Source organism: Falco punctatus (assembly GCF_963210335.1).
Source record: "Falco punctatus genome assembly, chromosome: 4".
NCBI lineage: Eukaryota > Metazoa > Chordata > Aves > Falconiformes > Falconidae > Falco > Falco punctatus.
In genome coordinates this window covers 44,696,898-44,710,009 of record NC_137583.1, presented here as the reverse complement: position 1 = coordinate 44,710,009, position 13,112 = coordinate 44,696,898, and the positions used below count along the sequence as shown (strand labels likewise).

The following is a 13,112-nucleotide window of genomic DNA, read 5'->3' as shown; positions in this document are numbered from 1 at the left end:
TGGAGGGGGGGGGGCACCCTGCAGCCTGGGGGACATGGGGACCAGGGAGGGGGGGGCTCAACACTCACGTGGGCTCGTTATTTCAGCACGGAGGACCGGCAGGCAGGGCGCAGGCAGCGCGGGGGGCTTCGGCAGCGCGTCAGCTGCCGGCAAGGGCAGGGCAGCTGCCTGCAGCCTCCTCCATCGCTGCGCCTCAGCCACGCACCCCACAACCTGCTGGGGAGGGAGGCACAAAGAGCCCTCCCCCCCCCCCCTCCCCCCCCAGCCGAGGAATCCCCAATCCAGCCAGGAACCACCAAACAAACTCCAGCAGGATTCTGAGCGGCCGCTTCAGGGGAGGAAATCGCCCCCTGAGGCCGGGAATCCACAGCCCTCCACCCTTTATTCCTTCAACAACTCCACAGGGTTTGGGGGGGGGGGGATGCGTGTGCTGATTTTTAATAGGGTTCAAACACAACAAACTCACAGAAAGGGGAGACATGGGCTGCGTTCCTCCCTGTCTTTACCGGCTGGGCTTGGGGAGCAGGGGCGGGGGGCGGCACACACCGGCAGGGGCTGGCCCCGCTCCTTCAGCCCGGTTCTGCAAGCAGAGGGTGGGGGAGCCCAAAACACAGCCCCAGGCTTTCACCTTCAGCTCGAGAGCATCACACCCCCTCACTGCCAAGGTGCAAATGCCTCTGCAGCCTGGTAGATCCTTGCAACCCTCCCTGCCTGCTTGCGGCGATCCCCTGCAGGGGTGGGGGCCACATGCTCCCCGTTACCCAGCTTGGGATGAACCCAATTTCTTTAATACTGTCAGAAGAAACCCCAGCGGGATGCCAAGCCCGCCATGAGTTTGTCTCTGTTTGGCAGCCCTGGTTATACACACCGGTGAGCACCAACTGCTGCCTGGCCAAGGGTTTAGACCTTAGGAAGGAATTTCGTTCCCAAAGGAGACCAGAAGAGATGTGAAAGAGGAGAGGGAAGAGGAAAACCCAGCGCCTGCTCAAGGCAAGGGGCAGGACTCCGCCGTGGCTCTGGGGCTAAGCCCCTCCAGCCCTGCCCCGGTGCTGCCGTGGGCTCCCAAGGGAGCTCACCGATTTCTTTTTGCCTGGGCCAGCGGAGAGACCACGGGGCTCTGGCCAGAGGGGAGCAGGGGTGGCACAGCCAGGTTAGAGCCTCCGTCCAGCAGCGGAGGAGCGGAGGAAGCTGCGGAGCTGACAGTCCCACATCCCCCTTCCACAGGTCCACAGGGCACCTTCTTGCCTGGGAGCAGGCAGGGGAAGAAGTGATGGGAGAAGCAGCAGCTTCCCTTCTCGGGGCAGTTCTTGGGTAGACCAGGGTCGCAGCCCCGTCAAGAACCCTCCTGTCCCACCAGCAGTGCGTGAGGCTCTGGACAAGGCCACCAGAAAAGTCACACAGAGAAGTCTGGCACCAGCGTCCTGTGCGGACAAGGCAGGAACCACGCTGTGCTGTGTTATTTCTCCCATTCCTCCTTGAAGATGGAAGGTTATTTTCCCTCTTCCCCACAACCCCGTGCTGACAAGAGCTCCTGCTCCTGTTGTGGTTCTTTCTCCCGCCAGGCAAGACCAAGAGGAGAGAGGTGGCTGGCAGCAGGCAGGGCCAACAGCAATCCCGGCCTGGAATCTCTTCAGGGACATTCCAGCAACAGTGGGTAAGTGCCTTCTTCATGGACAGTTGCAAAAATTCACCCTGCCAGAGCGTGAGGGTGCAGCGCAGCCATGGTAGAGACAGGGATGAATGTGGTTTGGCTCAGATCAGGTCTGTGAGTGGGTTAACGCACAGTGCTAGCCAGCGTGGTGGGGTCCCTACCTTGGCAGACAGCAGCACTGACGTTGCACCTTGCACGTGCTGCCCAGGCTGAAGGTTTGGGAGAGAGACAGTAGCTTTTCTCGTAAGACAACAACCAAATTCGGAAGCATGGGAGTAGTGTTAGTCTGTCCAGGTTGCCCTGCACCAGCTGCCTGTGAAGGGGTGAGCACGGCGGGGGGGATGGGCCGTCAGTGACAACGGCAGGATGCTGCAGGGTCCCGAGGCAAGCCGTGGCCTCCTGCTTAACTTAAATCCAAGAACAGAGAAAGACAGAAAGTGGGGGCAGGGAAGGGAAACAAAAAGAGAGGAGGTTCCTTGTGTCTCCTGTTTTCATCAGAGCAGAGCCTTGGGGCTCCAGCCCACTGTCCGTGGGGGATGATCAGCTCTAGTTCTACTTTTGGCTGTTGTAAGCCTTGTGCCTCTGGTTCATGGGGTTTTCTGGAGACTTCATCCACTCCTTCTTGAGGAGCTGCTTGAGCTGGGACAGGCGCATGTTGGGGTTCTCTTGCTTCAGGCGTGGCAGATTGACTTCTTCAAAAGCTGTGAAGGCAGCTTTCATCCGGCGCTCGGGGTGCCGGTCCAGATCATTGGCAACGCTGCCAGGAGGGAATTCAGAGGGAGACACGCGTCAGCGACACCTCCCTGCAGACACCAGCCACTCGCCCCGCTCTGATCCCCTGTCAGTGCAACCAAGTGTGTACAGAATAACTCGGGTGATAAAGCAGAAAACCCCGTGATACTTCCTTCCCCTGCCCACTTCAAATACTCTCCACAGAACAACAGGGCAGGGGATGTGTCCTGTCCTTGCTGTGGAGATAGAATATCAGTGTCAAAGCGTAAAACGAAGCTGGTTCTGGGGGAGGCTTTATCTGCAAGAATTTCTCCTAAGGAAAGCAATGCCTTCAAAGGAGAGCAGCAGTAGGATATGGCCACATACCTGAGGACAGCAATGGCATCTTCAATTGTCCTGGCCTCCACCGATCCTTCCTCCAGTACCCTTCTGTTGATGTTTTCTTCCAAGGGGACCTCCAAGTGAGTCTTCTCCTTCTCCACTGCAGAGGCAGGCGGGGAAAGGGAGAGCCGTTAATGTCAAATCCAGCCCACACAGAACCCTCAGAAGAGGGTTTTCCAGAGCACTCTGAAGAAAGTGCTGAGAAAACCCAGCCAGAGTTGAGTCCCAGTCCTGGAAGTGTGCCTGCTCTGCAGCTCTGTTTCTCCACCTCAAGGTGACAGGACGTTTCTTTCCCCCCCATTTGGGTGTTAGACCCAGACGCAGCAAAACATGCAGCACAGAGCAGAGCTGCAGGCAGTTCTTGCTTTCCAAACACTTTGTCCTTCAGAGACAGTAGGTAAAAAAGGAACAGCCCTCCCCTTCCCACCTCCCAGCCCCCCCCCCTGCTGTCAGGGCCTTTCTATGGTATCATCGAACCTGTATCTGCATTCTCCTTCTGCTGCTGGTCTTTTCTGATTGTCTCCTCGATCTGGGCCCTGGTGACTTTGCCCGGAGTGACCTGCTTGGGCGACTTCCCTTTCAGCTTTGAGTCTTCCTCCTCCAGCAAGCGTTGCAGCTCCTTCTTGCGCTCCAGCTGCTCCAGCCGCCGCTTCTCCCTCTCTTCCTGAAAGGGAGAGAGGACCAGGTCACCTCCATCCTTACACCTTGGTAAGGCAGAGGGATCAAACCATCCCTTACAGGATCAGGGAACCCCGCTTGAACAGGAACAGGCACCTCATTTCTGCAGCTAACGCAGCACTGACCGCACCTTATCAGAAAGGACGTTGGCTGTTTCCCCCTGACCTCCAGAGAGACAGCGATAGTCCTTTCAGAATAGTAATTCCCCTGTCCCTGCCCTGTCTGCAACCATGAGCTGGCTCCCCATGATGTCAGCACTGCGAAACACAACCCTGCTATCGAGAAGGAGCAGGAGGTACCAGTCAGGACTGCTGACAATCAGATTAAATTTTCCATTTTAATTTTAATAAGTGGTCAGAGGTTGAAAGTTCAGCAGTCGTTCGAGACAAGCCAGTCAAGAGGCTGAATTTGTCCTCAGGTCTGGCTCACACCCCTCCCCACGAGCTGGGACAGGCCGTTAGACCAAATCCAACAAGCACTGCAGCTCTTGTAGTAATTTTAAAGTGCTCCAAAAGGAGTTTAAGAGCCACTTTGCCCTCCAAGGCTCAGGGAAGAGGGTGACAAGACCATGCAACAGGCCCTCAGGGGCTTTCAGCACTTTGGCTTGGAGGTTTTTTCCTCCTCTCCCAAAGCCTGTATGGTCTGGCAAAAAGAAAGAAACAACAAGTGAACATCTCTGTCTGGAGCAGCATCACATGCTGCAAAGCATTTCGCATTGAGGTTAGTTATATGGACACTTAATTACGGCTCTCATCCATTATTCACAGGGATGGCACAACAAACTGATCGAGCGTTAATGGAACTGGTTTACTCAAAGGCAGCTGCGCAGCCAAACCACCCCGGCAGTAACGCAACCTGCTGCCTTCATCGGTGTTTAAGGAGTAGGAGCAGAATTACACACATTGGGGTAGGGCCCACATTGGAGATGGTAAGCAGGTCTGGGGTTTGAAACACTATTAAACAAAAAAACCCTGTAAGTTGCTCCACAGCTCAAGAGTTTAAAGAAAAACCTCATCAAAACACAGAATCAAAGCCCACAAATGCTGAATCAAAACACACCCTCAGGCTACTGCTGCTTCTGTCAAGTGCAGCAAGGACCAGGCCTTTCAATCCGGCAGGGAAGGGAAGGGATGGCTCACCTAGCCTCATTGGGAGCAGCTGGGGCCAAGGATGGGAAAAAAGCCATTAGAGGGATGAAGCCTTTATTACATCTGGCAGTCTTCAAATTCTTGGTCATTAAGTGCTTAGTGCCAGTGCCTTGAGACACAATGCCCTGGCAACTGGACCGTGCATGATTTCAAAGTGTAAACTTATTTCTTTAAGACACCCGCTTTCCCTGCCCACTGCTTTCCTGTCAGGCCTCTCCCTCTTCTAGTAAAGGCTGAGTAAACAAATGTACTCAAGTCTCCCAGATTAGGAAGGATTTTGGCCACTCTTGTAATGGGGAGGGTGTCACAAACGGAGGGGGAAGACTGTTTCTCCCACCTTAAAAAATTATGCTCAGGGGTATGCCTGAGCAAGAACAGCCACGGTGCTTTGCCCATCCTCACTCAGCACAGCGCAGGGCAGGGCAGCTCCAGCTCCAGCTGGGATCTCCGGCTTGGCCATCAGCCTCCGCTTGAGCATCAGGCAGTTTTAAGGAAGAATGCAGGAGAAATCCCAAAACGGGAGAGATTAATATGCTAAAACAGAAGGAGTGCCACAGCAATCACAGAAGGTCCAGCAGGCAGAGTAAGCCATTTAATTAGATGTAAAGCACATGCAAGAGAAGCAGCACCGCATATTCAGGACACTGGTATCATGCCCGGAAGGGGGGCTAGTGCAAATAAACTGTCCCCACACTGCTCATCCCAACTCTGACGCTCAGGGGTGACTGAACAAGGTAACCCAGAGAACCTGCTGGCATGGTGAGCACCTCAGCAAGGCTGCAGGCGTGGTTGTGACTTGAATAATTCAGGAGACAGATAAGGATTGAATACACAAGTACTAATGACCTAAGGGAAGGGGAGCAAGACATTCCAAAACAGAAGTGTTATTTATAGTTAGAGAAGATTATCTTTTACCCCTGCTTATTACAGAAAGGGAACTGTCCTACAAGGCAGCTAGCTCAGCAGCCTGTCTCACATCACACAGCCCCAGCTGAGATGACAACACGTCTGACAGAGCAGAAATTCAAGGATAATGCTCTGCTGCTGTTAGCTCCTTTCAAACAAAACACTCCAAAGAGGACACATCCACTTAGCGAAGGGGAAACAGAGGTGCAAGCAGGGTGCAGAGCCTTCCTCCTGCACTGCGTGCTGCAGGGGACATCCAATTACTCCTCTGCCCCAGCTGCCAGTGTACGCTACTCCCTGCTCTCTGACATTTACAATTGAGTTTCTATTTGCAGAAAGTAAATAAGCTGGCACCCGCTACTAATTTGTCACAAGACCTGCAAAATCTACATGCTCAGGTTTCCCCCAGTGGCCCATCACGTCCAGGTCTGCTCTGCACCTTTCATGGTGCTCGGAAGCAGCAGCGTGGAGCTGCCTGCTCACTGATCCCAAAGCCCAAGGGGCCTGAAGCTGTAATTTTTGGAGACTTTTCTCAGGTTGGGCCAAACCAGACTAATCCTTTATGAATCGTAAACGTCCTGATGAAAGAGAGGCTTGGATTTCTCAAAGTGAAACATACCACAAAGCTATTAGAAAATTGGAAAGGAAATTAATAATCTCCCTCGACATTGCTCCGCAGGGCACTGGGACGAGCCGGGGGTGAGATCCATTTAGCTGGACACTCCTGTTCCCGAGGATTTGTGTGTTGAAACGCAAGTTTCCAGCCTCGCAGAGAACCGCCTGAGCAAGGAGCAATTCATTAGCTTTCAGAACAGCTTTCCACCTGCTAGACAGAAGGAGAACAAGGTTCCACGCACACAGCTTTGAGAGCAAGCGGTCAATTGAAGCAGCAGTGCTCCCAATCAACCTCTTAGCATGAGGCCCTGAGGACGGCTGGAAAGCACGCCACCAGCCTGGTGAAGCACACCGCTTCTCGCACGGCAGAAGAGCACCACAATGCAAAAATATGACGCAGTCAGAGCGCAAGTGGGGCATAACCAACCTGGAGTTTGTCCAAGTGCTCACCACGCTCTCTGAGGTACAGCAGAGCTTGAAGATGGTGCATTGGGTTTGTGTGGCAAGGTTTTGGTAGCAGGGGTGAGGGCTACAGGGGTGGCTTCTGTAAGAAGCTGCTAGAAGCCTCCCCTATGTCTGATAGGGCCAACGCCAGCTCCAAGACGGACCTGCCGCTGGCCAAGGCTGAGCCCATCAGCTTATGGTCGTAGCACCTCTGGGATAACAGATTTAAGAAAAGGGGCAAAAAACCCCCCGTGCAACAAATTGCAGCAGAAGAGAGGAGTGAGAATATGCGAGAGCAGCAGCTCTGCAGGCACCCAGGTCAGTGAGGAAGGAGGGCCGGGGGGGCTCCAGGCACCGGAGCAGAGGTTCCCCGGCAGCCCAAGGGGAAGCCCCCGGCGAGGCAGGCTGTGCCCCCAGCCCATGGAGCCCACGGGGGAACAGATCCCCCCCCAGCCCAGGCAGGACCCCATGCCGGGGCAGGGGGCTGCCCGCAGGGGGCTGTGACCCGTGGGCAGCCCACGCTGCAGCAGCTCCCAGCAGGACCTGTGGCCCCGTGGGGAGGAGCCCAGGCTGGGGACCCCCCGGGGACCCCCACTGGAGCAGCTCAGGAAGAACCACTGCCCACTGGAGGACTCCTCACGTTGGAGAAGCTGGTGGAGGAGTCTCCCGTGGGAGGGACCCCGCGCTGGAGCAGGGACAGCGTGAGGAGCCCTGTCCCTGCGGAGGAAGGAGCAGCAGAGATGTGCGATGAACCGACCGCAGCCCCATTCCCTGTGCCCTGCGCTGCTGGTGGGGAGGAGGGAGAGAAATCGGGAGTGAAGTTGTGCCTGGGAAGAAGCAGGGGGGTGGGGGAAGGTGTTTTTAAGTTTTGCATTTATTTCTCATTACCCTACTCTGATTTCAACGGTAATAAATTAAACTGATGTCCCCAAGTCGAGTCTGTTTTGCCTGTGATGGTAACTGCCGAGTGATGTCCCTGTCCTCACCTCAGCCCACCAGCCTTTTGCTGTGTTTTCTCTCCCCTGTCCAGCTGAGCAAGGGAGTGAGAGTGGCTTTGGTGGGCAGCTTGCATCCAGCCAAGGTCAAACTGCCACAGACGGGATGAAACACACCCCTTCCGCTGCCCACAGGGAGTCAAAGCAGGCATGAGGAAGTTGGTTCTGGGGGTCTGAACCCCAGGCTGGTGTCATCAGGGGTCTTTCTGCTGCACCTCTGTCCCCTGCATTGCTCATTCAACCCACCAGATTTCAGTACTGCATACCTGGTTCCACGCAGACATCCTCCGAAGAGGGAAGAACAGTCATTTGACCTGTCTCACATTTTATCTGAATAAGAGCTGGTGCTCACAGCTGAGTAATTCTGCACTGAATCAGAGGACAGGGGGGAGAGAAAGTCACCACTTGCCTGTCTGCGATACCACTGCAGCTGGGACCTGTCGGTACACAAGCTGCCAGCCCACACCCTGTGACCAAGGCTAATGGGAATGATAAAGGCGTAAAACTCGCACCAAGAGTCCTTGCTCCCTCGTGTACTATCTGCACTCTTCTAGCACAAGTACTCACCCTGCATTTAACTTAAATCTTTCCTCAGTCCCTGTATGTATAAGAAGTCTCCTCGCTCCTACATCACCCACACGCTCTTCCTTCGCCCTTTCCACCGAAGGCACCAAGTGAAGCTGCAGGAGAAACCTCTGCAGGACGGTGCTGCCGATGCCATGACGTGCCGGGCAAAAAGAAAGATGCCAAGGGATTTTGAGCTGCTGCTGAACAAGGAGGAATTGCTTTCCTGGCATATGGGCACTCAGCAAAGAGAGCCCAGGCAAACTACAGCCTGAACAGGGAGAAGGGCTCATCTCCCTCAGCCAGAATGTTCCAGCGGGAGTTTGGGAAGGAGACTGAAAGATGCAGCCAAATTCCCAGCGGACACCTCTGCTCCAGCAGCAGTCCCAGCCAGTGAGATCTCCCTGTACGTACCCACAGGGCACAGAGCAGTTAAACCCAAGGTCACCAGAGAGAAGAAGGCCTGACTGTCTGCGAGACCTCTGCCCTTGACAGACACCCCACCAGTCCTTTCTTCCTATAATGCTCCAGTGCATTTAATGGCTTGTCACCCTTCCAAGCCTGCCTGCAGTTTTACCCAGGACACACACGCGCCCGTGGCTGTTTCATCATGACACACTTTAGCTAATTGCACAGAGAAAACCACACTGTGATCAGGCTGATGAGGAGTGCTGCGCTTTGAGCTGCAGCCTAACTTTGCAGAGGAAGAGTGGGAAGGGACAGAAAAGATGAAAACACCCAAATGTTTAAAGAAAAGCAGTTACCTAGGTAAACCCCTAAGTCTTCCAGCAAGAAGGATGTACTTTGTGCTTTCCAGCCAGCACTCTCCAGGGAAGGAGACATGCTGTGACTTGTGCTGAAGTGCCAGAGGAGGAATACACACATCACAGGTTGGCGATATTAGCTCAGATGTTCCTTTATGCATCACAGAGCCACCAAACAAGTGTCACCCTCTGTTAGCAGAGATCAGCCCCAAAGGCTGCTCTCAGAGCAGGGGGTGGCAGTGTTTAAAGAAACCCCAAAATGCAGCAAAAGCCAACAACAGGACAGTCATCTGGTGACAGCGAGTCTCACGACAGCAGGCACTGCATTTTGAATACTGAGCTTCCCTACAACCGAGTATTAACGTTGATGTGCATTGCTGCCCTGTCAGCAAGACCACCAGGCTGCCACGCAGAGCCACCAAACCTCAGAACAAAACCAGAGCTTGGCACTCTCATTTATTTCACGGAGGCTCCGATGGTTATCTGCAGGGGGAAAAGGATCAAAAGGGGTGCATGGGGGTTTGGTCTTGGTCTCGGCACGGCCTGAAGGCTCTGAGCTGCTCCTGCCTGCTGGTGGTGCAGGAATTCAGGAGTGCTGCATGGGTGCACTGAGACGCCATTAACGTCTTACTGCCATCGCCTGGAGAGACGGGGAAGAGCTGGAAAAACTGGGAAGAGCTGCTCAGCGCTGACTGCGAGGTGCTGAGCACATCCTCCTACACACACCACCATCCCCTCCTCCGGGTGCTGTAGCTGAGAGCGACACGAGTCCCTCCTGCAACATATGGCCGTGGCCAGCAGCGCTATTTCCATGCCAGCACCACCCGCGGAACAGCTACTTCTCCGGGGAAGTTTGACTCCTGTTAACGGTTTGGTTTCTGCCCTCCCTAGGATGAGGATGGAAAGTCATTTACAAGCTGAGTCACGCATCCCTTCCCTGCTGGGATGCGATGGGGCACAGGCAGCTTATTCCATTCTCTGTGGGGATGTTCCAGCCTGATGGCACTGGAGAAGCAGCTGAGGAAGGTTTCACCGATTTATTTTCCCCCAGCGACCCACTCATTCCTGTTTGTTGGCCACTTGCTCACCTACACAAAGCCCCAGCCTTTACTTAAGCTGTGGCAGTGCCTGCGTGAGGCTCCCGCAGCAGGAAGAGCCCCTGTGTGGGTGCGGTGAGGCTCAGAGCCTTTCTGGCATGACAGCTCCCCATCTGAGCAGAGACTTCTGCTGCTGTGAGTTGCATGTCCCCAGGGAAGGGCCTTGGGAAGCAAACACACGAAACCACAGCATTCAGGTGAAATTCAGACCTAGAGACTATGGCTATGCTGATGCAAGGAGAGGGGACAGCTGAGATGACGAAGAGAAATTACCTCACTGATTTTTCCAAAACCCACTCTGCAGCTCTGGGATGGACCCTAGTTTTCCAGTTAGCAATTCCAGCTCCCGGCACAGCTCCCCTCTCCAGACTCCCATGACCCTTGCCTGCAGGAGGCTGTTTTGGAAGCCCAGCCAAATAGGTCACTGTTGGCCAAGTCTTAAGTAAAGCAATAATAAGTCCTTGTTCAGGAAGTAATTAGGCAGCATTACAGGATTCTGTTGGGAACAGCACACAGGACTCCAAATTCCAAACATCAAGACACATATTAGGGGTGAACTCACGCAGACGTACACAGCACGCAGCTACCAAGGTCACGGGGACGTGCTGGCTTCCTGCCTGCCCGGCCAGTGTGCTCAAGTACAACACACAAAGTTCAGTAGCACCAAATTCACTGTGCACAAACCCAGTAACCCCATAAATCCCTTTTACGTTGTTCATAGAAAGTCCTGTCTGGTTAGCACGAGGGGAAAGAAATAATTTCAGAAGAGGCAGCTAAATTACCAACAACAACTGTTTCTAGAAAAATCCACAAAACCAGAAGGTAGATTTGTCTCATGCTGATGCTGGACAACGTTAAAATCCAACAAACCCAGAAATGAGCACTGAAGTGCTCTGTTCATCGAACAGAGGCAATCAGGCACCCAGGGCAGAGCAAACCAGAGCAAATCTTTTGAGAGACGTGTCCTGATGCAGGGCACACCAAGTCAGTGAGGGGAAAAAAGCTCTGTAATCCTTGACCCTGCAGATTCCTTTTTCCTTCTACAAAAATCAAAGCAAAATTAAGAAAGGAAGAGAAAGAAAGAAAGAAGCTAAAGAACTGCTTGGTCAAAAAAATCAAGCCCTGCAGCAGAGTTCCTGATCTTTTACTTAATTCAATTTTAAATGATTCCAACAATAAAGCTTTTACTGCCTCCCTTGGGAAGTCAGCTCTAAGAACCACCAGATTTCTGAACTGCACATCAAAGCTTACACTTACTCCCACACTCAGCTTCTTTTAGCTCCCAGAGAAGCCACTAGTTCCAACTCTTCTGCCTGAAACTAAGCACAGGACAACATGTGGAGACACAGCTACAGCTGGGGGCCAGAGGAAGAGAAGCAAGCCTGGATCTCACAGGCTTAGCAAAGGACCAGCTAGAAGATACCCGTCTACCTGACTAGCCATTCACCTTCCTTTGTTCCTTCCTCATCACGTGTTTGTCTTCATCCTTCCAGTAGGCATCTTCCAGCTCCTGCTGACGTTTGGCATCGGCTGCTGCCTTTGCCTCTGCTTTCCTCGCACGGGCAGCAGCCGACTTGGTATTTTCACCTTGGAACTTCTTGGGCATCACTCAAGGTGCTCTGCAGAGAGGAAAAGAGGTTCAGACCCTTGCCCTGGACAGCACCTTGGGTTCACCATCACCCTGGGAAGCAGGAACAGCTGGAGTTTACATCATGAAGCGCCCCTTATTGCCTCACGCTATTTCAAGATCCTGGGCAGAACAGATCTAGCAATCTCCCAGCTCACCCATGAGGAAGTCTGCTCCCTCTGCCCCAGATCCTCAGTGCAGGACAGTTCCTCCTGCCTATGTGTTGCGCTGCAATAACACGATAAACCAAGCTGCTGGGTTCCTGGTACTGAATCAAAAGCACAACCACCCTGCAAGCTGAAACACTCTCTGCTGCTGAGTCAAAACGAAGCTGGGTGCTTTCGTTCTGCACCAGCAGCCTCTGAGGGGAATTCACTGCTGCCAGCAGAGAAGGATGAAGCAGCACAAACACTGCATCACGCCCTCTGACTGCACAGAAACGCAGCCTCGTGGCTCCATTTAACTTGGATAAATAGCCACACGGATGTGCTGTATTAATCTCCCCTGCATCATTAAGGCAGGAAAAGTCCTAAAAGCCAGGCACAATGGGAGCCTCAAAATGAATTAGGCACTAAGAAAAGCCCTTCTTTTCACCGCGCTGCCTGTGCAGACACCATGCTCTGGATCTTAAATCTTTACTTTTAATGGCAGAAAACTATTTGCTAAGCAAGAAACAACAGAGAAGGGCTGCTGGTTAGGGACAGCTGCTTCAGTCCCAGGCTTTCCAAAGCCTGGGCTGGATTAAATCCCTTCTCCTCCCCAATACGTGCTCTGACCCTTCTTGAAGGGCACGATCTGGGCTGAGTGCCAGGGCAAGGCTGCGGGACAGCACAACGGTGCGTGGGAGGGCACGGGTCGCTCCCAGTGCCACAAGGGCCCAGCCCAGCGCCAGGTCCCGCACCCAGAGCCGGCCTGCCCCGAGGCCAGAGCCCCGCTCCACACCAGTGTCCCCTGCACCCCACCGCGTCCTGGGGCCCTACAGAGCCCCCACCAACCCTCCCCTCCCTCGACAGAGCCCCCCCGGGCTGCCCACCCCCATTTGCTCAGGGAAGGGACAGCTTTCCCCCCCACCCGTCCCCACAGGCCCGGCCCCCCCCCCCTCAGCCCCCTCCCCGAGCCCCCCAGCCGCCCCCCGAGCCCCCCAAGCCCCCCACCCTCCTCGGCCCCCTGCCCTCCCCCAAGGCACAGGCCTGCCCCCCCAGTCCTTCCTCCTCCCCTCAAACCCTCCCCAGGCCTCCCTGCCCCGTCACCCCCAGCCCAGCCCTTCCCCTCCCGCACCCCCGGCCCAGCCTCTCCCCTCAGGCCGGCCCCGAGACCTGAGCCCGCCGCCCGGGTCCAGGCCCCCTCCTACCCGCTCCCCACCGCTCCGGCCGTCGCGCGTCTTATACGTCACCGGTGCGCGCTGTCGCTCCAGCGGGAGGGGCGGGGCGGGGCGAGGCGAGCGACGCCGGCGGCTGTCAGGGCGCGCGTCCCGCCGCCGCCATCTTTGCTAAGGGCACGGTCTGCTCTG

At 54.7% G+C, this 13,112-nt stretch overlaps 1 protein-coding gene across 3 annotated transcripts; it reads right to left on the bottom strand.

The window, feature by feature from the left end:
* Window positions 1–413: 413 nt before the first annotated feature.
* Window positions 414–13,109, bottom strand: CCDC124 (coiled-coil domain containing 124). Of its 3 annotated transcripts, none has more exons than XM_080382998.1 (5): window positions 12,954–13,109; window positions 11,423–11,594; window positions 3,242–3,428; window positions 2,750–2,864; window positions 414–2,408 (listed from the first exon to the last, which is right to left on the bottom strand). In XM_080382998.1, exons 2-5 carry the CDS (start codon window positions 11,579–11,581, stop codon window positions 2,204–2,206), a joined length of 666 nt encoding a protein of 221 aa, XP_080239124.1. In that variant the 5' UTR covers window positions 11,582–11,594; window positions 12,954–13,109; the 3' UTR covers window positions 414–2,203. The 3 variants fall into 3 exon arrangements, with proteins under 3 accessions (XP_080239124.1, XP_080239123.1, XP_080239125.1); XM_080382997.1 differs by having other exon boundaries at window positions 12,919–12,990; XM_080382999.1 differs by having other exon boundaries at window positions 12,929–12,956.
* Window positions 13,110–13,112: the final 3 nt, after the last annotated feature.

Excerpts from the sequence above, each read along its gene's own strand:
- CCDC124 (XM_080382998.1), bottom strand. The coding sequence starts at position 11,581 with ATGCCCAAGAAGTTCCAAGGTGAAAATACCAAGTCGGCTGCTGCCCGT. Across the intron at positions 2,865-3,241 it reads GAAGGAGAATGCAGATACAG|TGGAGAAGGAGAAGACTCAC; the intron begins GTTCGATGATAC and ends CTGCCTCTGCAG. Across the intron at positions 2,409-2,749 it reads GATGCCATTGCTGTCCTCAG|CGTTGCCAATGATCTGGACC; the intron begins GTATGTGGCCAT and ends CCCTCCTGGCAG.